Raw genomic sequence first — 22,582 nt, 5'->3', positions numbered from 1 at the left:
TGAGTACCAATTGATATAAAAATCAAATTAAAACAAAAATTCAAAATAAAACATGCAACAATTAAAAGATTGAAGCTTAGACTTAGTATAATTAATAAATAATAAGATTTTTTTAGATTATTCACAACTTCTGAAAAAAATTTTGAATAAAAAAAAAATTCTAAAAACCAAGTTAAATAGTTTTTTTAATTGAAATTTTTTTTTTTAATTAATTTTTCTAATAATAAATAAAAAAAATATTTAAAAATTATTTTTCACACAGGCCTAAATAATAAAATATAAAAACTGGATGGAAATGAGAGTATAAAAACTAATTCTAAAATGGCTTTGAATTCTAATATAGGTTTCGTGAGAGTAGCTAAACAATAATAATTTTTGTGAAAAACTTGCCACGTGAAACTTTCACGCAGCACGTGACACTCATAGCAAAACAAGGCTCTCTGGACTCTTGCTATAGCTACGGGCCGAGATAAATGTAAATTCCGGTCCATCGGAGTCCAACAAAAACATCCGGGTCGACCGGATAGCTAATTTGATAATTTATACCAAATAAAAACATGACCCTCACTTGAAGAAAGCAAAGCAAAAACCTCTCCTTCTTGCTTCTTGGTTCTTTCATCCTCTGCTACTCTCAGATTCCTCTCCACCATGGCGTTTCCTTACATGGAAGCTGTAGTTGGTTTGTCCCACCCCCCCTCTCTCAACTTAAATACATTCTTGCTTCTTTTTCTTTCAACGCTTCGTTTGTTCTCTTCAAAATTTTCAATTATTTTGCGATTGCCTTCGATTAGGGTTTTACATGCCTTACATTCTTATTCATTTCTTCATCTTATTTTAATCTGTTTTTTTTATACATATGTGTGACGCCGATACCTATTAAAGGTTTTATTGCGGATGTTTGGGATTTTTGTTTTTATGATAACCGGGGTTTATTTATGGAGAAAAGTCTCTGTTTTATTAGCGAAACAGAATAATTTTAGGTTTAAAAGGTGAAAGTTTCTGTGTTTTCCCCCCTCATAGGTCAACAAAAAGAAAAGGAGACCTTTTAGGGGGGTTTTCATTTCTGGGAACCTGAAGTTACAGACTACTTTCGATATTTTAATTTTTCGGAGTTTTTTTTGGGATACCAAATTAAGGGTAAAGGAGCAAGAAATTTGAAGTAGTGCTACCCATTTTAGGGCTAAAGATTGAGAATGCACCATATGTGAAGCTTTGATCTGCTATCAAAACTGATTAAGAACTTTCACATGCGCCTTTGCTGTTAGTATCTTTGATATTTATCAGCCGAGAATGTGACAGTTAAGAGACAATTGAGGCCCATGCCATTCATATTAGTTGCAATTCGATGCTTATTTGTCACTCTTCATTCAAACCTTCTATGACATTTGGATGTTTTATGCTATGGAGATTCTAACTGCTGCATGGTTTGCCCTGATTTTCCAGGTTTTATGATACTCATGTATTTCTTTGAAACGTATTTGGATTTGCGACAACATGCTGCTTTGAAACTGCCATCTCTCCCAAAAACTCTGGAAGGAGTAATCAGTCAAGAGAAGTTTGAAAAATCTCGAGCTTATAGTCTTGATAAAAGGTTTGTTGTTTCCTACAACTAGCGGGCAGTGATTCTTTAGCTTTTCTTCATCTGATTCTTGGTTTATGTTCTTTTTTATTCTAATGTTTTCTTCTTTGCATCTCTTAACTTTCAGCTACTTCAATTTTGTTCATGAATTTGTTACTATACTTTTGGAATCAGCAATTTTGTTCTATGCAATGTTGCCTTGGTTTTGGAAGGTTGGTGCCTTATTGCAGTGTTAGTGGAGACATCTCCGTGGTTGTATTGTCACCATATAATTCTCTCTGTAACTGCAGAAATCTGGAAGCTTTCTGGTGTTGGTTGGTCTCGATGAGGAGAATGAAATATTCCACACCCTTGCTTTTTTGGCTGGTGTTATGATATGGTCACAGGTATGCACATGATTTCTAATTACGGTAGTTGATAATAACCACCATATTTATGCTGCTTGTCTTTTGTGGAACAGTTTAGACTGATGCTCTGTGATTTCAGTTTCCTTTTACTTTTCTTTTTTCCATGCACAATTAGTTAGGTGTTGCTTTTCACATGTGAAATGAGCACATAGTGTTTACAGCTATTTTTAAGATTATTAAGCAAGAACGTAGACAGGTGAGATTGAGTTATTTTATGTAATAGTTGTGGTATATGGGCTCAGAGTGTGCATTTTAACATCAATGGCTTTCAAATCTACATCTTGACAGAGGTGAGCTGATGGAATCTTGCTAAGCTCTATAATACTGACTCCCTGGTTGATGATGCTGTTCATAGACAGGGCTAATAATTTTGATTTAATAGTATATGGGCACAACATGATTTTCCTAATACAAACAATATTTGGTTTAGAATATTTGAGTTTTTTACCTCTTCAAAAGGGTGTTCTTTAAAGTCTAGAATAAGTATCTTATTTATCATGCATATCGCCTCACCTTTTGTTTGCATGGATATTGTAATTTGGTTTGCGTATAGAATTAATTAAACAGTAATTATATGATTAATTTTCTTAAGCAAAAAATGCAGTGTTTTTCCATCTTTGCTGGTAATTATAACATTCGTTCCAATTGTTTGGAGTACTGTATGGTTGCAGTGACCTTGTAAGCAAATGCATGTTACAAGTACATGTTTTTAAGTTCCTCAACTGATATTATTTGATTGATTGTTTTGAAATATGTTCATGCAGATTACAGATTTGCCATTCTCTCTCTATTCAACTTTTGTGATCGAGGCCCGCCATGGTTTCAATAAGGTTTGTATTCACTCTCATAACCAGTTATTTTTACTCATCTCGTTAATTATTAGAGTATTAATTCTGTGTTGATGGATCTTTAACTTGTACATGCACTGGTATAGAACTTATAGTTGTTTGAATTCCTATCCATTTTTTTATCTCATCTCCTGTAGGATTCTGACTTATTTTTCATCTGCTTAACAGCAAACAACATGGATGTTCTTTAGAGATCTATTCAAGGGAATTTGCCTTTCCATTCTACTTGGCCCACCAATTGTTTCAGCAATTATTTTAATAGTACAGGTATGTTCATCTGCCATTGTTGATAAAGTGGCTGGTTAATTGCAGCATTCAACTGCTGTCTGTTTACAGCAGTTGGTCATTTTCATTCTTGAATAATCATGTTGTTTTGGAATAATTGATAGCCTTTATTCTAAAAATGCTCTTGCAAGTTACACCTCCATTATCGGCTTTCCTGAATGCACAAGTCTTCTCTCACTATGTTGAGTTTTCACTTGCATGGTTGCAGAAAGGAGGCCCTTACCTGGCCATTTATCTATGGGCATTCATGTTTGTGCTTTCTCTCGTGATGATGACACTCTACCCAGTTTTAATAGCCCCACTTTTCAACAAGTTTACCCCTGTGAGTATTTGAAATTTCTTACCCTGTGAAAACCTTTCAGGCCTATGTCTTGCTTGATTAGTAATCTTTTTTTACCCCTGCTCATGCTATGACAAATAGCTTCCAGAAGGAGAGCTCAGGGAGAAAATCGAGAAACTTGCTTACTCTCTCAAGTTTCCTTTAAAGAAGTTGTTTGTTGTAGATGGATCCACAAGGTCAAGCCATAGCAATGTGAGGATTCTTACTTTAGTATATTTGTTGGGGTTTCTCAGCATTACCTGCAACCTTTTCTTCTGGTATACAATGCTTTGTTTTTGTTCTTATCCCTGCTGTTTCTCCAACTTGAAGTAAACTAATGCTTCTCCTCCCTATTTATGTTTTTCTAATGAAAAGAATGATTGATTTTCTTGGCCAAACTATTCACCTTTCTTTAAGGTGAATGTAAACTAATGTTATTGGTATACACTCAGAGCAGAACTGCAGGGGAAATTGCATTGAAAGTTCATGGCTATCTGCTCTTTTTTGTTTGTGTGCGTGTGTGTGTGTGCTGGGGGGGGGGGTGTAACATGTGTTTGCCTGTCCACATTGAAGAGTAATTGTTTTTGTAGGTTGAAGAGAAAATGCATTAGATCCATGCATGGTATGTAGTCGACTCTTGTTTCTTGTAGTGTTGATATCATACATGGTTGTAGGTGCTTTCTTTATTGTCAAGTCATCTGTACTGTCGTAATAAGATTGTGCTTGGCAATGTGCTTTCCTAGTCTGCTGTGGATCAAATTCATATTCTATCAACAATGTGCAGGCCTATATGTATGGATTCTTTAAGAACAAGCGTATTGTCCTTTACGACACATTGATTCAGCAGGTAAGGAGACCTTTCTTTCTGGATTCTGTCTATATTACCCTTTTATCGAACTTAGGTTCATTCTCATGAAGACTGTATATATTTTCCCTATGTCCATTTTATTTTGTTTACTTTCTTTAGTTCAAAGCAAGATCTGTGAAATATAGGCATCTCTGGTGTTTCATTATCACAAAAGCATTTTATTAGAAATGCTAACACTATCCTAATTGTATTATGCACCGGGTACATTTGTTAAATTCAATCATGTTGTTGGTTGCGTTCTTGGAAGTTAAAAAACATACAGAATGATGAAAATGAATGGATAGTTGGTCAATGTAATTGCCGGGTTCACATGACAGCATGAAGAAACAGTGTTGTGTTTTAGGGATAAGGGTTCTGATGTAACTTTGTCCAACATACTAGAAGTTTGAACATTAAGATGCCAGTTGGTGGTTTCTGGTCAAGCTGCTGAATCAGTAGCCTCTTGGTGATTGGACAAATGGTCCCTAAAAGGATATCATATTTGTTCGTGTTTTACTGCTTAGCAACTTGGAAGCTGCCTCCTTAGATGACTTCCTCATGTGTGTCTCCTCAAAAGAACCCCCTTTAGCTACTTAATTATGAATAATTTTTCTAGGAAATATCCTCCCAGATAGGCTATTTATGGACCTGTAACATTTTATTTTTGGTGGAAGGGAACAAAAATATTCAGCCTTAGTTTCTTGCTTGTGCTGGGATGCAATGCTAAATTGCATGTCATACATTCTTTCCTCACATGTTTTGCCTATGAGCTTATAGTGAGTGATTCTGGTGAATTTTAGTCTGTTTTCAGGTTTCCCATCTTCCTCATTTGCTACGTTTCTTTCATGATCTCAGTTTCATCTAATCTCTTAACGAGCCTTCTACACTTAAACCAATCTTTGGAAGTTCTAAATTCCTGATCTTGAGGTCTGGATTTGATCAAATCTTAAACTAATTTCTTAAACTCTTATCTGATACTTTTCTTCCAACACTATCAACTCCAAACCTAAGAAGGAAAGGTTGGATTTTTCTATTTCTGGGAAGTGAAATACTGGAAATTTCTTGTAATTGGCCAGATTATGAACCTAATGGGTGTGGTCGCTGACTGTGGTCATTTTTTGTGGTCCAGCCTCAGTTTAGAGCCTTTTCAGATCTTATACATCTCCCTGGCAAATTCAAATAAATCATGGTGCTTGTCTTGGATTTTACTTTTCTGTAGTTCTGAGGAGGTGTGTGGGTGTGGCTCTTTTCCTGTTTAAAAAAAATTAATACCAACATCCATGTAGTCCTAGAAAAACAGATTATTGTGTTGTTTAACAAGTACACAGTAGCTGTCCATCCAGGGAGGACCTGTTTGGTGGACATATCATTCATCATAAGAAGCATGTTCTTTGTGATTTATGTAAGGACTCGGGTAATTATGCAATCTATATACCAGTTTCTTAATCTCCTACTCGTCCTGGAAGTCTGGGCAACTTTGTGCTCGAACCATTTAGTTAGTGCCCTCATCTAGAATTTATGGTTGAAATGTGGCTTTGGTTTTCCTTATGCCGTGAAAGTATCTTTACACCTGTATGATTCTCTGATTCTTTGCAGTGCAAAAATGATGAAGAAATTGTAGCTGTTATTGCCCATGAACTGGGGCATTGGAAACTCAATCATACAATGTACTCATTTATTGCTGTGCAGGTATGCAGTAATTGTATTCTTGCTTATTGATTTTTAATTTGCTCCTATTTGTGCACAAAAATTCTCTTAGAATACCATATATACCATCTGAAAGGCATTTGTATTGAGAGCTATCATTGAGAAAAGGCTTGGTGAAAAATTGGACATGGATGCTCTTGCACTTTTGAGACTCTAAATCCTTTGATTTAAGATTCAAACCACAGAGGATTTGTTCACTAGCCTGATGAGAAAATAGTGCTAACAAATCTTGGATTGAAGCACATGAGAAATTTAACACATGCAAAATTCTAAAACATATTGCTGAATCTCAAATTGTATTCGGTATTGGAGTTTGGTGTTTTGTGTGAGGATTTTCCAACCATCCTCCTATAGATGTCCTTTGACTTTATCTGCAAGCTTATTTAACTGGTTTATGATTTATTTTTGTTGTTGTATACTCTTACGTTCTGCAGATTCTTACTCTATTACAATTTGGAGGATACACTCTTGTGAGGAACTCAACTGATCTCTTTCGAAGTTTTGGGTTTGATACACAGCCAGTACTCATTGGACTTATCATATTTCAGGTATTGCTGATATGAAAACAATTACTGTATGGTGGAATGGAAATGCATGTGTTTTTTTTTTCCTGGGCGGGGTGCAGTTGTATGCCATATAAATTTTTGGCTTTTGTCACAATCTGTTGGGTTTATGTCGCTTGCTTCGTATTTGCAGCATACAGTAATACCTCTCCAACACCTTGTAAGCTTTGGTCTTAATCTAGTGAGTCGAGCTTTTGAATTTCAGGTACTCTCTCCCCCTCCTCCATTTGTGTGTATCTCAAAGTCCTGATCTCACCTAATGTAATTGTTTAATGTAGGCTGATGCTTTTGCAAAAAAGCTTGGTTATGGCTCTGCTCTTCGGGCTGGTCTTGTGAAACTACAGGTTAACTATTGACCTTTACCTTTTTCCTGTACCCTTATAACAGACTAACCGTAGTGGACATGGAGTCCTGTATAATTCTTGCGTTCAGATGTTTATGGGATCTAAGTACTACATTGCCAGAGTATTCTTTTCATATCCGTTTTTTCCACTATACAGAGCACATTTTGGATGACTGCTGGTCTGCCAGCAACACTGAAAGTTTTAGTTCTGGTTGATAATATGTTATTTTCTAATACCGAATTTGGATTTAATCCGCTTTTGTTAATTCTTTTCAGGAAGAAAATTTGTCATCTATGAATACAGATCCTTGGTACTCAGCATATCACTATTCCCATCCTCCTCTTGTTGAAAGACTGGCAGCAATTGATGAACCAGATAAGAAGGCTGACTAACAAGGGCAATCTGTGGATGGCTACCTCAGGATTTAATTCATTTCATTGCAACTGACAGCAGTTGTAATATTACCTTATATGAGTTTTGTTGGAGCTTACCACTTAATAGTTCAAGCACACCTTCTCATGTCAGAACACATTTCTCAGGTCAGAGAAGAGGGGAATACAAGGAAAGGGACAGGAGAAAAGCAACAGGAAACAGTGGGATTTTAGTTATGTATCATGTTTGCATGAGCTAATGATCACAGAACCTGTTGATTCATGAGTTTTGAGTCTGATATGACATGTTTACTAATTTTGAGCCAGCTTCTTCTTCTTTCCAATGCAATGAGCCTTGTATTACTGTATTGTTTAAGAAAAGCGCATCTGTCATTGGGCACGAAACAACCATGAAATCTCTTGTCAAGTTTCATGGCCCTTTCTACTCGATTCTTACAGGCAACTTCAAGTTTTGATGCTGCTGCAAAAAGCAAGTAGTATTTGGTGAAATAGTATATGCTCGTTGCGGTTTCAAAATGCTGACATATAAAGAAATTGCAATTAGAACCATGATATCCACCAAATCAGTAACATCCTCTAAATTTGTCCTTAAACTCTAAAACCTATGCACTTATCCAAATTACTCGTCAAACCCTATATTATCACTAATCCTGCTAAGACCCAAACCACCTCACTAACCACCATGTAGCTACAATGTCAAATCTCTTATCAATGTGAAATTAAAGACTCCTTGACACCATTTAGATTAGGCTTATTTTCTTATAAAAACTAAACATGGCATAAAACTACATTTTTTTCCAATGTTTATTGTTTTATGATTTGTGGTTTTAAAATAATTGTTTAACCTTTTTGCCTACTCAATAAGTTGCATAAAATTACAAGATTTATCATAATTCACAATTATGATATTTAAATTCATGATGTTTCATAATTACGATACTTAATAAAATAGTGTAATTTTAAGACGCTGCAGCTCAAATATCAAGATTATATAAATCATAAAATTTAAAAATTATATTATTTCATTAATTTTTTTAAAAATTATATAATTTCATTAATATTTTTAATTTAATTTATTAATTAAAAAAATATGATTTTTTTTATTAAAAAAACCATCGTCATTGTAAGCCATGATTTCGGTTCAGAAAATAAAGATCACCACCGAACTCCTTGATTTACAAGTCTCCCCTTGGGTTTTTGACTGGCCCACGGCTGGCTTAACATGAACGCATCATGGAGTGATTGACGGAAGCACGGTGTGCCAGATGTTGACGGAAGCATGGTGTGCCAGATGATGAAGAATTTATTTGGTATTTTAATAGTTTTTACGATTATAATTTTAAAAAAATTATTTTATAAAAAAATATTTTTAGTTAAGGTTGGTTTGGGTATTTATATATATTTAGTTAAAATTATAATTAAAATTATAATTAAATAAAAAATAATTTAATATATTTGGTCAAGAATCCTTTTTAAATTAAAGTTATAAAATAACTAAAAAAGATATATATTAATATTAATAATTTTTAATTTAAATATTATAAATTTAATCATTGTTATTACATTATAAAATAAGTAATATTTTATATAAAATATTTTTTATTATTTTATTAAATTATTTATAATTTCATCACATATAAAACTCTTATAAAAATTATAATTTTCATAATTTTTTAAACATATAAAAAATTAAATAAACTATACAAAATTAAAATTACAATTAAATTCTACGCTCATCATTCAATCTCCTTCTGCACAACTGCCGAATGAAAATTAGACACGAGCTCAGTCTTTCCCACACGTATCTAAGGACTGTCGAGGAAAACACAAATTTTTTTTTTTTTTTCCTTCAAAATAGCAGTCATTTATTTGAAGAAACAACACAGTTAAAAAAAAAAAAAACTGAGGAAATAACACATGCTAATCTCCAGTGATTTAATCTGTTCGATATCACACATAGCAAATGTTTAATTTTGAGAAGAGATTTTGTCTACAACTTTATAAAAAAAATAATTTTATTGTCCCATGTGTAAAGGAAAATAAATAATAAATTTAGTATTAATCTTTATTTCCCAGTAGGAGTATTCTTAATACTATATTTATTATTCATTTTCTTTTATACATGGAGCAATAAAAATATTTTTTTGTATAAAGTTCTACGCAAAATCTCTTTTTAAATATATGTATTATGTGAGATATCTAATCAAGTAAATCACTCTTTGTCTTAACATGGTGATTGCCTTTAACATCGTAATCTAACAGCATGTTTAGTATTGAATTGTTTTTCAAATAATGTTTTATAAAAATTTAAATATATTTTAAAATTAATTTTTATTTTTATGTTTCATGTGTTAATATAAAAAATATTTAAAAAAATTATCAATTTTAAAATTTATTTTTTTCTATAAATTATAAACATGAAAAATTTGTTAATACTGCACTCCCTTAAAATTAACCATGTATAGAAAGTAGATCCACCGTTTATGTATATGCAGACCACCTAATTAAAACTTTAACCAATATAATTTTTTTGAATAGTACTTAATTCATTAGATTTTAAGTTTATTTTTTAAAATTTATTAATTTAAGTTTTATAAATTTTAAAATTATTAAAGATTTATATGATTATTTAATTTAAGATTTCATAAAATTAATCAAAATATATATAAACTGATTAAAATATTCATGTTAACAAAAAAAAAAACTTCAGCAAATATATCATACAAGGAGCCATTTATCGATTTGTCCTCAAAACAGAAAAATTAGTCTTCCATTTATGTCTTTTCTGTCATTTTACTAAAATTCAACATAAATTGGTTAGTCGCTTATGGTACTAAAAATTGCAAGGGTCAAGCTAAGAGGGAATTCAAAGTAGTAGAAGTAGAAGTAATTGGACGCAAAAAAATATTGTCAGATTGCTTGAATCTGGGTTGAGGGTGCTTGCAGGTATGCCTGTGATTATCTTCCATCTTAAAATTGAGTTCGTGCTTGTGCTGTGAAAAATTGCAATGTAATTGGTCATTTTTAACTGGGTTTTTTTTTTTAATTATTATTTTTAGTTAGCTTTGAATTATTTAGTAATTTGGATATGCTCAAGTCAGGATTTTTTACAATTTTTCTATTGTTAAATTTTTTTTATTGTCATTGTATTCCTTTTATTTATATTATTTAAATTGCCTATTAAACCAATACCTCGAGATCTTAATTATTAGTTTTTAGTATTTTTTTTTTCTGGCCTGCGGTTAATTTTCTAAAGAGTCAAAAGTAAAGGAGGCCTGGTCTGTAAAGAGAGGAGAGGAGCATCGCTCCCGTATTTTTTAGCCGACTCATACACTCGAGGAGTTCTTTGGTGCACTGAGTCCATTTACCTTTTCAATATCGACATTAGCCATTTGAACCTGGGCCGAGCCTTTTCCACTGGGGACCACAAATAAATATTTTTCTTGCATCCTTTGTCCCATATTAAAATAAAATAAGAAAAAGACAACTCCAAATATAATATAATATTTTGGTCGGCAAATGAGGTCCGGAAAGGGCAATTCGGTGTGCTAAGAGGGAAGGATTCTGTCCGTTGGATCAAATGCATTAAAAAAAATCAAGCTTGATTTTCCTTGCTTTTTCTCTGACCCTTCATTTCCTCACAAAATAAAATTCAACAAGATAATAAAAAATCAAAAATCAAAGAATATCTATCCTTTACCACATTTCTCCACTCACTTCCTTCCACGTACAACATCTGACCTCACTTTTGCCCATTATAGAGTGAAAAACAAAGTCCTCATCTACCTGCCATTGATTAAACCAGAAACTTTCGACGAAGCAGCGCCTTTGGAAGCTTTTTCTCTGAAATTTCCCATCTTTCGCAAGAACCCCTTCAGGTACAATTTTTCCTTTAACTATTTTATATCATGCAATCAATCTTCTCTGTTTTGGTTTCTCTTTTCTAGATCTTATACCAGTACTTGTTTTTTTTTTGTTAAAAACGATTAGGGTTAGGGTTTCAGTTTTTATAGGGATTTTTGAGTCTCAGTTTGGCTTGATGGTTACTTTGATCTAAGGATCTGCTGCTAAGGTCAAGTTATTAATTCTGTACTCCTTGATGTTACAAAATAATATGCTTGTTTTGTCGTGTTCTAATTTTAGAAACAGAAGGCATGAATTGAAATGGGAGACCCATAGATCGAAGCTTTAGATGTTATCTGGTATGAAAATTCCTGGCTGACATTTACTTCTTTTTTTTCTTTTTTTTTTCCTTTAATTTATTGATTTAAACCTGAAACTATTTTTTGAATGAGATAAAGAGAGAATAAGCACTTACTTAGCGCCTTTTTTTTTTCTTTTTTTTTTGTGTCGAGGTGATGTTACTGATTTTGAAAAGATGAAGAGTGGCCAATAAGGATATGCACAACTTTTTTCTGTGTAGTTTTTATTTTATCTGGCCTTTTTTTTTAAAAGATCTGTATGCCATGTAGGTTTTTTAGGTCAACGGGCATTGAAATTTTTTTATGGGTCTCTGGTTAGAGTTTTACATCATTTTCTCTGAGGACGGACCAGAGGTAAAAAGAAAGACCGTTGTCAGATATTTGGTTCAGCCTCCTGCTCTCTTGTTGAGTTCTTTCATTTTTTTAAGAAGCTCCTGTGATGATGAGTTTTGCCATCTGTCTTGTTGAGTGTGGTTTCTAATTGCTATCTATTAATCTATGTCCTGTGTTTGGCATGGTTTTGGCTGATTTTTGTGTTTTCAGTTTGTTATTCTGGTGATGTTTAATTTTCTTTTGTTGTTGTGTGCAATAAGAATAATGTTTTTGATTTTTCCAAACTTCTTGAAGTAAATTGTTGAAATGAGTCGACCACAAGAGCCACACCGCCCTTTCTTCCCATTCGGAAATCCTTTCAGGATGCTATCTTCAAAGGGTTCTCAATTGTCCCCAAGGCTTCTTTCTCTATTAAATGCTTTTGAGGATGCTTTGGCAGCAAGGTTGCGGAAACTGAATCCTAAAGACAAGTATGATGTTCTTAGCTTGGCATGGATGAAATTGGCAATGGAGTCACTCTGTGAGACTCATACTGACATAAAAACCCTCACCACCGAACTTGATCTCCCTGTGACTGACTGGGATGAGAAGTGGATGGATGTGTACTTGGACATCAGTGTGAAATTGCTTGATATTTGTGTTGCTTTTAGTTCTGAGCTCTTGCGCCTGAACCAAGGTCATCTCATGCTTCAATGTGCCCTGCATAATTTGGAGTCCAACACTTCAGAGAAGCTTGTGCGGGCACGTTCTTCTATAGATAGCTGGAGACAGCACATTGGCTCAAAGAACCCTAGACTGGAAAACTGTAAATCCATCCTGGATGGTCTTGTGGATTCACTGAGTCTGCCAAAGGTTAAGAACTCAGCCAAAGGAAAGGTGTTGATGCAAGCTATGTATGGAGTTAAGATACATACAGTGTTTGTATGTAGCGTCTTTGCTGCTGTGTTTTCAGGTAATTCAAAGAATCTGTTAGATTTGGATGTTGCCAACACAACAATGTGGGTGCAAGCTTTTTCTGATTTGCAAACTAATGTAAATGGAGGAATTAGAGATATATTTTCTCAAGGGAAATTTACTGCCTTGAAAGAATTAGATGAAGTTGATACAGCTGTGAAGAATTTATATCCCATGATCCAAGATGGTATGAGGCCTATTGAAGCTGAAGCATTCAGTAATTGTTTTTCAGATTTGGGGAGGAGAGCAGAAAAACTTTCCCAAGGGCTAGATTTTCTTACTAAGGTAGTAGATGGCTTTTTCAAAATAGTTTTAAGTGGGCGTGATGCTTTGCTTTGTAACCTGAGAGTGTCTGATACTGTTGCTGACCCATTCCCAGGGAGCAATGGGGAACAGTTTGTAAGATAGATGGTTATGGTGAAGCTCGCTTTCCCTCGAATCAAGTGTGAAGTATGTTGTTGTGCTTTCACACTGGTTTGTACAAGGATGTTGTATGTTATAATGCCAGTAATACATGAAAATGTTTTGCACTATTTCACTCATTATTATGTTTTACCCCGACTACCTGTCCCATTTTTCAGTGTAGCCAGGGAGACTTTGATAGCATGCTGCTTTCTTAGATATTATAAAGCTTAGGTTTTTTTTCCCCTGATATCCTTCGAGTCGTTTGTGATAGGACATTGGTGCTTAACTGGTCTCATTGAGGATGCGTATCTTCAGGGCTTTTTTCCTGTGCTGTGTTTGAAAGCTGAAGAAGCTGAGGTTTACTGTGTAGTTACCATAACGACTGTTTGTGAAATTCAATTGGGCTGTTATTTCTTTCCAAAGTATGAATATATTACTCTCACTGCACATAAAGTTTTATGTTTCTGAACTAGAGATGCGGGAGGGAGTGTCGTCTTCTCAATTCTGTCTTTGTTCAGGGATGAAGTTATTCCTAGTTAACGTCCCCCCTGATATTCAATCTTTCCTTGTAGACTGAACACCAACCCAATCGGTTCTCTCCTTGCCGGCTTGGAGACTTGAACCTTCACTCTAGCGGTTTTGTTCCCAAAAGTCCCTGAATGTGTTTGTGTGGAATTGACCTAGAGTTGATGGCATACCAGATCCAACTAATATTGACTTTATGTGTGCTTTTGCATCATTTTCTATGGGGGTGCAAATTCTTGAACATGGAACATGTTTGGAACGAATCAACATCGTTTCATGAAATTTGGGTATGTATTATTTAATGTATCTCATTTCACTGCTATGGTTAGAATTCCATAATTGAATTAAAAAAAAATAGAATTTCTTTTTTTTCCTTTTTTTTTCCCTACTATGAAAGAAAAGATATACAAGCTCAATCGATTATCATGGAATAAAATCCTTGTATCTTTGTGAAAGACATCGCATAGAATAGCTTACACGGGAATGGGGAAAGATTCAAAATAAAAGTACCTGAAAGAATGGGGTCAGAGGTGAAGACTCACTGTCAAGGAGCGTAGCAGCTCGACCAGAGGGAGAGGAGTGAAGCTGCTTGACCGAATAAGTGAATATATATTATCGGGAACATTTTTATTTTATGGTTCTTAGCAGTAGAATGAATTAGCGCTCTGGGGAGCTAGATAGGAAATTTCTGCCGGAAGCAGCTGGACAATCTGGGAATGCTTTGCAAAGCAAAGAAGCTTCCCTTGATTCCATTGATAGGTATTAAGCTGTAGAATCCCTAAAGCATCGAGCACCGCATATGGTTACACACATCTCCATGAACAGAGAGAAAGGAGACCTTGAGGCGCTGTAGCCTTTTGATGTTTGAACGAACGGAGGTTGACTATAAAACAGCTGTGTACTGCATATAGGGGCAAAAGATGGCTTGTGCTGAAATAGCTAGCCAGTTTCTGTAGTGAATACATATTACCGAAGCAAGTTCTCCAAGGAAGGTACTAAATTTCTTCTTCTTCTTTACAACCCTATTCCTTTAGTGAAAAAAAAAAAAAAAAGGGTCCTCGTCGCCCTAAGAAACAAAAAAATCGACATTTTCGCCAGCAACCCATGCCTCAGGCAATAAGCTCCCCAAGAGTAAGGATCCTGACATGCGGTTTCTTCCTCAGCTCACATAGGACCGGTCCAAATACTCTAGTCCCCGATGGCTGGCCTCGCTGATCAACAATTACTATTGATTGGCCTCAAACTTGTTCATTGCAACCAACAATCACTATCCTTAATTTTAATTTTATTATCCATCACTTGGTGCAAACAAAACACTTATATAATCACACTTGAGGGGCTAGTCCATTGATCAACAGCAAAGCTTGTCTTTGCGAAGGTCCTGGGTTCGATCCTCAAGAGTACCAGCCTGTCACCCCCGCGGTGCCTTACCTGCCTACTGGGCTTGCAGGATGTTCAGTGGGCCCATAGACGTGGTGCACGTAAGTTGGCCCGGACACCCCGGGTTAACAAAAAAAAAAAAAAAAAAAAAAAACACTTATATAATCAGCATCCTAAGATTCCAAACTCTCTGCAACGACTATAACTTAAGCACTAGATTAGAAAAGGAAAAAAGGTAGCAGGTGGAGGAAGGAAACTCAAGAGGAGTCAAGAATATCTCCCCTTCAGCCCTTGTATATGCTGGTTTTTGTAAGCAAAATTGATGAAGAATTAACTTCCACTGCTGCTTTGCCTTATTTCCAGCCATAGGAAAGAATTAAAACCTGAAACTTTTTTAACTTTGCCTGTTTTGAAATATAGTTATGATTGCTTTTAAAGTATTTTTCATGTCGAAATATATTCAAAATAATATTTTTTATTTTTTAAAAAAATATTTTTGAGATCAGCGCATCAAAAACAATCCAAAATATAAAAAAAAAATTAATCTTTAACACACAAAAATATTTTAATTTTTTTAGAAATAAGGGTTAGCTCTCATTTTGAAACGCATTATATATTTCTCCTTTGAAAAACTATTCAAGAAGATGAAGATGAAATATTCAGTTTCTTTATTTATGGATTGGATATCCATAAATAGACTTGTAAAAACATGGTATTTGGTGGACTAAAAAACTATTTTACAATCAATTCAAATTTAAAATAAATTAGCCACAAACAAATTGATTTTGAACTTGAGTCAAGTAAATGCATGCAAGTTAAACTCATACTATCTTATTAAGGTTTATCTATAACTTTTTAATTTTTCACCATATAAATTATAATAATATATAATTTTTTTTTACGTGAGATAAAGGGTTTTGGGTTTCATACAAATTTGTAAACTAAAAAATTTTTTAGATCAATTTATTATTCAATTATAATTTATTTTAATTTTAATATTCCATATTGATAAGCTTTTATTGAAGAATAATTTTCAATAAAATTTTAACTCTAAAAGTAAATGGATCTCAATTTTAATTTGGTGTAAAATATATCTATTAACCATGTTTTCATTAAAACAAATTCCAACACTTGCCTCCGCACCACACCCCTTGCGTCTATTTATTTTACGTTTTAAAATAGTTTTAAAAAAATTAAAATATATGTTTTTATTTTAAATTAATATTTTTTTTTTATTTTTAAATTATTTTGATGTATTGATATTAAAAATAATTTTTAAAAAATAAAAAATTATTATTTTAATATATTTTTAAATAAAAAATATTTTTAAAAATAACTATTACTTGATAACAAACACAACAAGTTGTTGTGGAAGTCAATTGTCATTTGCCTCTAAAGTCCTAACGGCGGCTAAGTCCCAACTCATCAGCATGCTGAAGCCAAGATCCACCGAGGAATGCTTGGTGAAGGACCAGCTAGCTTTGAGCTACAAATAATTGTCAGTCTTGAATTTGGACACTCCGGAATCAAATCTCCACCTCGGCTGCAGGAAGCAGCTTAAGCCCGTATTACGGCATTGTATCAACCTGAAGCTGTATTCTACTTTCACCGGACACCATTTCACCTCCTAACAAGAAGCTCTGAACAGAGCGTTTTCTTTTCAAATATTTTAGGTGACGGTGCTTGCATTTGCTTGTGGCATGAGAAAATGGGTTAAGATTTGGTTATGGTCAGAAACAATTAAGTGTTTTGCAGTATATTTTTATAAAAATACTTTTTAATTGAAAATTATGTGTAAATGTTAATTTTATAATTCACAGTTATAATTCTTACTTGATATAAAAATACATGTTAAAAATATTACATATTAATTTTTTTGTGTTAGAAAAAAATTACACAACCTACAGTTAGACAAATTGAATAAACATGTTAAAACTTTATTTTTTTATATTTATTGACATAAATAATTTTTGTAAATGGTTTAAGTTTAATTAAAATTAAAATTGAAAATTTTGCATTTTTTTTTTAACGAAGTAGTAGCAGAATCTGACTGGTAGAATGGGAAGGAATCGCCTGTTTGATTCCGACACCATTGAGCATATAATCCAGACAAGATATCTTTGTTATAGAATAAAAAAATAATACAAGACACGGAGAGAGAAAGTATATGATTGCTACGAAGAAAGCGGGGAAAGTAGATGAGAAGTTCATGGAGAGTGCAGGGAAGGGGGGAAAGGAAAAGGTAGCAAAGAGGAAAAAGCAAAAGAAAAGTCAAGATGATATTTTAGTTTTTTCATTAAAGTTTGAATCTAATATTGATCCAATATATATAACACGTCATTTTTATTATTATTATTATTTGAGTATAATAAAACCAATAAAGACTTGATAAAGACGAACACGTTAAGTTAATAAAATGTCCAAGGAAACGGAGAAAATGATGGATTTTCCGGTTGGTGGCAAATAAGGTAGACCTTGACTTGGAGCCTTGAGGTGCTGACCTCCTTGGAGGAGGGAGTTTTGTGCCTTTTGTTCGGATATGTTTTTTTTTAAAAAAAAATTAATATTTTTTAAATTTTTAATTTTTTTCTAATATATCAAAACAATAAAAAGATACTAAAAGATAATTAAAAAAAAAAAATCAAAAAATCACAGTTCAACCACAATGTCAAATAAAAGCTTTACTAGTGTTTGCTATTATGATAATAGTTATTTTTTAAAGTATTTTTTTTTATTTCAAATTAATGTTTTTTTAATGTTTTAGTTGATTTTGATATGTTAATGTTAAAAATAAATTTTTAAAAATTAAAAAAATATATATTATTTTAATATATTTAAAATAAAAAATAATTTAAAAAATAATCATTACAACAATAAACACAAAATAATCATCATCACAATAATAAACACAAACAGGTTTATAGTGGAAGTCAATTGTCATTGTCTCTAAAGTCCTAGCGGCGGCTAGTTCGATTGAAATTGGTGAACAGCATAGCCAACTCATCAGCATGCTGGAGCAAGACCCACCGAGGAATGCTTGGTGAAGGACCAGCTAGCTTTGAGCTACAAATAATTGCCAGTCTTGAATTTGGACACTCCAGAATGAGGCCAGTGGCCAGCCTGGATTAAGATCCGAGTTCTTAGTTTTTATATATAAAAAAAAAGGTTAATAAGTTGAAATTAGATTGCAACCGGGTTATACGGATCATAATTTTTTTTTTTTTTTTCAACGCGGCCATGTTTTAGTCCTAGATTAGTCAGGTCTTAGGATCGACCTGCGAGCCGGACCGAGTTTCAAAATTATACTCTAGAATAATCTAAAATATAAAAAAAATATTAATTTATTAGTATATCAAAATAATTTTATTTTATTTTTTAAATAGTAATTTTGATATCAGTACATTCAAATAATCTGAAATATATATATATAAAATATTAATTTAAAGTAAAAATTAAAAAAAATCTTTTATTTCATATTTAAGATTAACATATAAATTTTTTTGTGAAATAATTCGATTTTATGGATTATTTACTCTCTTAAAAACTGTATTTAAAATTGAGATTTGTTTAATGGTTGAGATTTGGTGGCCCATTCAAAGGCATGTGTCATAAAACGTGCCGTTGGTGATCCATTGAAAGGGGGAGTTGAGCAGGGCCCTTTAGGTAAATTAGCAACTCGATCATTTAAGAAATCCACACATGAGGTGGTTGGTTTTAGGTTGTCTTTTTCGTGCGGTCTTTATTCAAGATTTAATTTTTTAAATTGTTTTGATATATTAATGTTAAAGATAAAATTATTTTTAAAATATATATATATATTAAAATGTAACATCTACAGTACAGTTGCATGAAGTTGATTTATAAAACTTGTTGAATACATTAAATGCACTTGCACTCGCCGATAAAGTTGTGCAGATATGACTAGTCAATATAATTGACATGAAATTTCAAAGAATATCACCGAAGCCTACACGAAAAATAATCTTTTCCACCTATAATAATGTACAATATAATCTATCTATGCTGCTCAAGGACAGGTTCCACCGAACCCTTTATCGGCCTAGAAGCTGTCTCTCTACACACACCAAAATATACCTTGACCAGAATTGTCAGGGGTTGGTCTAGTGATATTCTGATTTTTTTTAATTGTTTTTTAGCTAAATAAAAGTATCCTTTACGTGTCAGTGAAGATAAAATTAAGTCAGATATTAAATTGAATGTGATTTTCATCATAGCACATCCACCTGCAAATGTGTCTAGAAGTATAATTAAAGTATTTTTTTTCTCTTTATTCTTTAATTTTTCAAGTTTTACTTAGGGGTAGAAAGGTTTCTGTACACGTTTAATTTATTATTCTTGATTTGTCAGGAGTAACATTTTTTTTTTATTATTTTAATAATAATATAATTCTATTCTAGAAATATTATTATTGTTATTTAATTCTAGAAATATTTTTGTTTGTTTTTTTTTTAATATAATTTTATGTTGACAGAAGAAGGGCATTTCCATTCTCTCAGGGAAGAAATAAATGTCAGGGAAGACTCGCGACGACTCCTTTCAAATTGATTTATGTACAAGCCTTGTGGTGCTCTTTGAACGAAACCCCTCCGTGACTCCAAGATAATTAACTTGGTAATTAATTAGCAACTTCAATGAAAGGGTTGAAAGGTCTTACGTTGCCTTCATTGTCTTCAAGCCACGTCTGCAATTAATGATGGTGGTTGAAATGAAGTTTCCATGACATCCTATCATGTGTCTCCACGTTTTCTTCCTTCTTGGGAGGCATGTATATTACTAATTGACTTTTCTTTTTTTTCTTTTCGTTCTCTTATTTTTTTTTTTAAATGATTACTAACGGTGCAAAAAAATCTTATCAGCTCTTCAATTTTTTTATTTTTTTATCCATTCTTTTTTTTTTTTAATTCTAATTATTTTATTTATATTAATTATTTCTAATTAGATTTTATTTTTTTATTTCATTTTTAGTTATTTGATTTTATTAATTTTTTAATTAAATTTAGTTTTCATTATTTTAATTATATTTTTTTTGTTTTTAAATTCTTTTATTGATTTATTTTTTTCTCTTCAATTATATTATTGAGTGTTTCTTTTCATAGAATTTTTATGTCAAGTTTGGTGCCAATTCTTTTAATTGTTATTTTTTTTAATTATTTTTCTTAATTAATTTGTCTTTTTTTCAAATCCATCCCAAAACATTTAATTTCATTTAAATTTTCCTTTAACAATTAATTTCAATTGTTTTTATATTGAATTTAGTCATAATTCTTTTAAATGCTATTTGTTTAGTTTTACATTATTTTTTTATTGATTTCCCCCTCAATTTCATCTTTTATTATTTGTTTGGTTAATAATCTTACTTCTTTGTTTTGTTCAGGTTTGTCTTTAATGAGGTCACTCTGGTCTCATAACTCGGGTTATGGATATAAAAGATTAGCACGGGTCAACTTTGTTTTTTAAAGCATTGTTTTTCAAATTATATTTTTTTACTAGTATTTTCTCGCTTTGCTTTTTTTGAAGTCTTCTCAATTTTATATTCTAGGTCATATGTTTAATTTGTTTACCCAAATTAGTTGCGAGGTTCACTTGAGGCTTTATATTTCTTATATTTTCATGGCGTGTTTGGTGTTTCGTAATCTTTTTAACTGGATGAGTTTATTTAATCATTTTTGTTTGTATTTATTATTTAAGCCGTGAGTTTTTTATTATATGTAGGTGTTGACTCTATGATTCACCATTATACTTTTTACTTAATCTAAAAAAATATGTTAATAACATCTACATTTTAATTCTTATGTGTTGGAAAACAAATACTTGACTTGCAACTAGACAAATTAAATAAACATGTTGATTTTTTTTATATATATATTTATTGACACAAATAGTTTTTACAGCCTTTTAATTTATAATTAGAATTAAAAATATAAATTTAAAAAGTTTGCATATTTACTTCTTTGACGAAGTAGTAGCAGAATCTGACTGGTAGAATAGGAAAGAATCACCTGTTTGATTCCAACACCATTGAACATATAATCCAGACAAGATGTCTTTGTTATCGAAAAAAAATAACATAAGACACGAAGAGAGAGAGTATAGGAATGCTCTGAAGAAAGCGGGGAAAGGAGATGAGAAGTTCATGGAGAGTGCAGGGAAGGGGGCAAAGGCAAAAGTAGCAAAGGGGAAAAAACAAAAGAAAAGTCAAGATGATATTTTAGTTTTTTCATTAAAATTTGAATCTAATATTGATCCAATATATATAACACGTCATTTTTATTATTATTATTACTTGATAAAGACGAACACGTTAAGTACACTTAATAGAATGTCCAAGGAAACGGAGAAAATGATGGATTTTCCGGTTGGTGGCAAATACGGTCAGACTTTGACTTGGAGGAGGGAGTTTTGTGCCTTTTCAGGAATGCAGTACCAGTTGTGTTTGGAAATGTTATATATATATATATATATATATATATATATATATATATATATATATATATATATATATAAATTAATATATATTTTTTAATTTTTTTACAACATATCAAAACAATAAAAAAATATTAAAAAATAATTCAAAACAAAAAATAACATTTCAACCTTAATGCCAAATAAAAGCTTTGCTAGTGTTTGATTTTGTGATAATAGTTATTTTTTAAAGTATTTTTTTTGCTTGAAAATATATTAAGATAATATATATTTTTTATTTTTTAAAAATTTATTATTAATATTAATATATTAAAAAAATAAGCAATATTAAAAAAAAACACAACCACACCACAAAAACAAAAACAAATGAGACCTCAATCTTATTCTTGTCTTGTGATTTTTTAGCTTGAAGGTTAGTTTAAGAGGGTGTATGAATTTTTTTTTAAAATATTTATTTTCTCTTCAAATTAATTTTTTTTTATAATTATTTTAATACATTAATATTAAAAATAAATGGTAATGCCACCTGATATGTTTTAGGAAAAAGATACCTGAATTCTTCAAAATTCTCACAAAAGCAATACGTTATTTAAAGACTAAAGTACACAGCTTAGTGCTCGTTTGAATGAAAATGGAGGGAGTAGAGAACCATAACCACACCGATCATCATGAATTTGCTGACGTGTTCTCTCGTATGTCTGAGAAAGAAAGATTCCATGGATCTTCTCTTCCAGCCTTCCCAGCTTGAAAAGTTTGGGATAAAAGACACTGTTTTAAAAATTGGGCCCGCTTGCTCTGGCCATAGGACCACTGATTTTGAAATGAAATCAATTTGCTACCGATCATTTTTTCAACTTTCAACTACACATCCTTATAATATGTAAATAATGTTTGAAATTATAATGAAAATAGTTTTAAGATTATGATAGTGGTTATTTTTTAAAAATAATTATTTGAAAATATATAAAAATAATTTATTTTTAATATTAATAAATCAAAACAATCCAAGAATATCAAACAAAATTTAATTTTCAAGTAAAAAAATATT

The 22,582-nt window shown here is 32.0% G+C and overlaps 2 protein-coding genes across 3 annotated transcripts; both read left to right on the top strand.

Moving 5' to 3' along the window:
* Positions 1-546: 546 nt before the first annotated feature.
* LOC118057799 (CAAX prenyl protease 1 homolog) lies at positions 547-7,614 on the top strand. Its single transcript, XM_035070512.2, has 14 exons — positions 547-679; positions 1,444-1,591; positions 1,707-1,791; positions 1,870-1,965; positions 2,751-2,816; positions 3,003-3,101; positions 3,328-3,441; positions 3,541-3,651; positions 4,223-4,285; positions 5,882-5,974; positions 6,427-6,540; positions 6,689-6,760; positions 6,834-6,899; positions 7,175-7,614. Exons 1-14 carry the CDS (start codon positions 649-651, stop codon positions 7,289-7,291), a joined length of 1,275 nt encoding a protein of 424 aa, XP_034926403.1. The 5' UTR covers positions 547-648; the 3' UTR covers positions 7,292-7,614.
* Positions 7,615-11,010: 3,396 nt separating this feature from the next.
* On the top strand, positions 11,011-13,208 carry LOC118057798 (protein BPS1, chloroplastic). 2 transcript variants are annotated; one of them, XM_035070508.2, is made up of 3 exons: positions 11,019-11,169; positions 11,435-11,493; positions 12,121-13,208. In XM_035070508.2, exon 3 carries the CDS (start codon positions 12,133-12,135, stop codon positions 13,186-13,188), a length of 1,056 nt encoding a protein of 351 aa, XP_034926399.1. In that variant the 5' UTR covers positions 11,019-11,169; positions 11,435-11,493; positions 12,121-12,132; the 3' UTR covers positions 13,189-13,208. The 2 variants fall into 2 exon arrangements, with proteins under 2 accessions (XP_034926401.1, XP_034926399.1); XM_035070510.2 differs by lacking the exon at positions 11,435-11,493 and having other exon boundaries at positions 11,011-11,169.
* The last annotated feature ends 9,374 nt before the right edge of the window (positions 13,209-22,582 follow it).

Source organism: Populus alba, chromosome 2 (assembly GCF_005239225.2).
Source record: "Populus alba chromosome 2, ASM523922v2, whole genome shotgun sequence".
In the NCBI taxonomy this organism is placed as follows: Eukaryota; Viridiplantae; Streptophyta; class Magnoliopsida; order Malpighiales; family Salicaceae; genus Populus; species Populus alba.
The sequence above is the reverse complement of the archived record's forward strand: the minus strand, read 5'-3'. Positions and strand labels throughout refer to the sequence as shown.

What these genes read in the sequence shown, in the direction of transcription:
- LOC118057799 (XM_035070512.2), top strand. Translation starts at nt 649, where the DNA reads ATGGCGTTTCCTTACATGGAAGCTGTAGTTG. An exon ending in TTACATGGAAGCTGTAGTTG is followed by an intron (nt 680 to 1,443) that starts GTTTGTCCCACC and finishes CTGATTTTCCAG; the next exon opens with GTTTTATGATACTCATGTAT. An exon ending in CAATTATTTTAATAGTACAG is followed by an intron (nt 3,102 to 3,327) that starts GTATGTTCATCT and finishes GCATGGTTGCAG; the next exon opens with AAAGGAGGCCCTTACCTGGC.
- LOC118057798 (XM_035070510.2), top strand. Translation starts at nt 12,133, where the DNA reads ATGAGTCGACCACAAGAGCCACACCGCCCTTTCTTCCCATTCGGAAAT.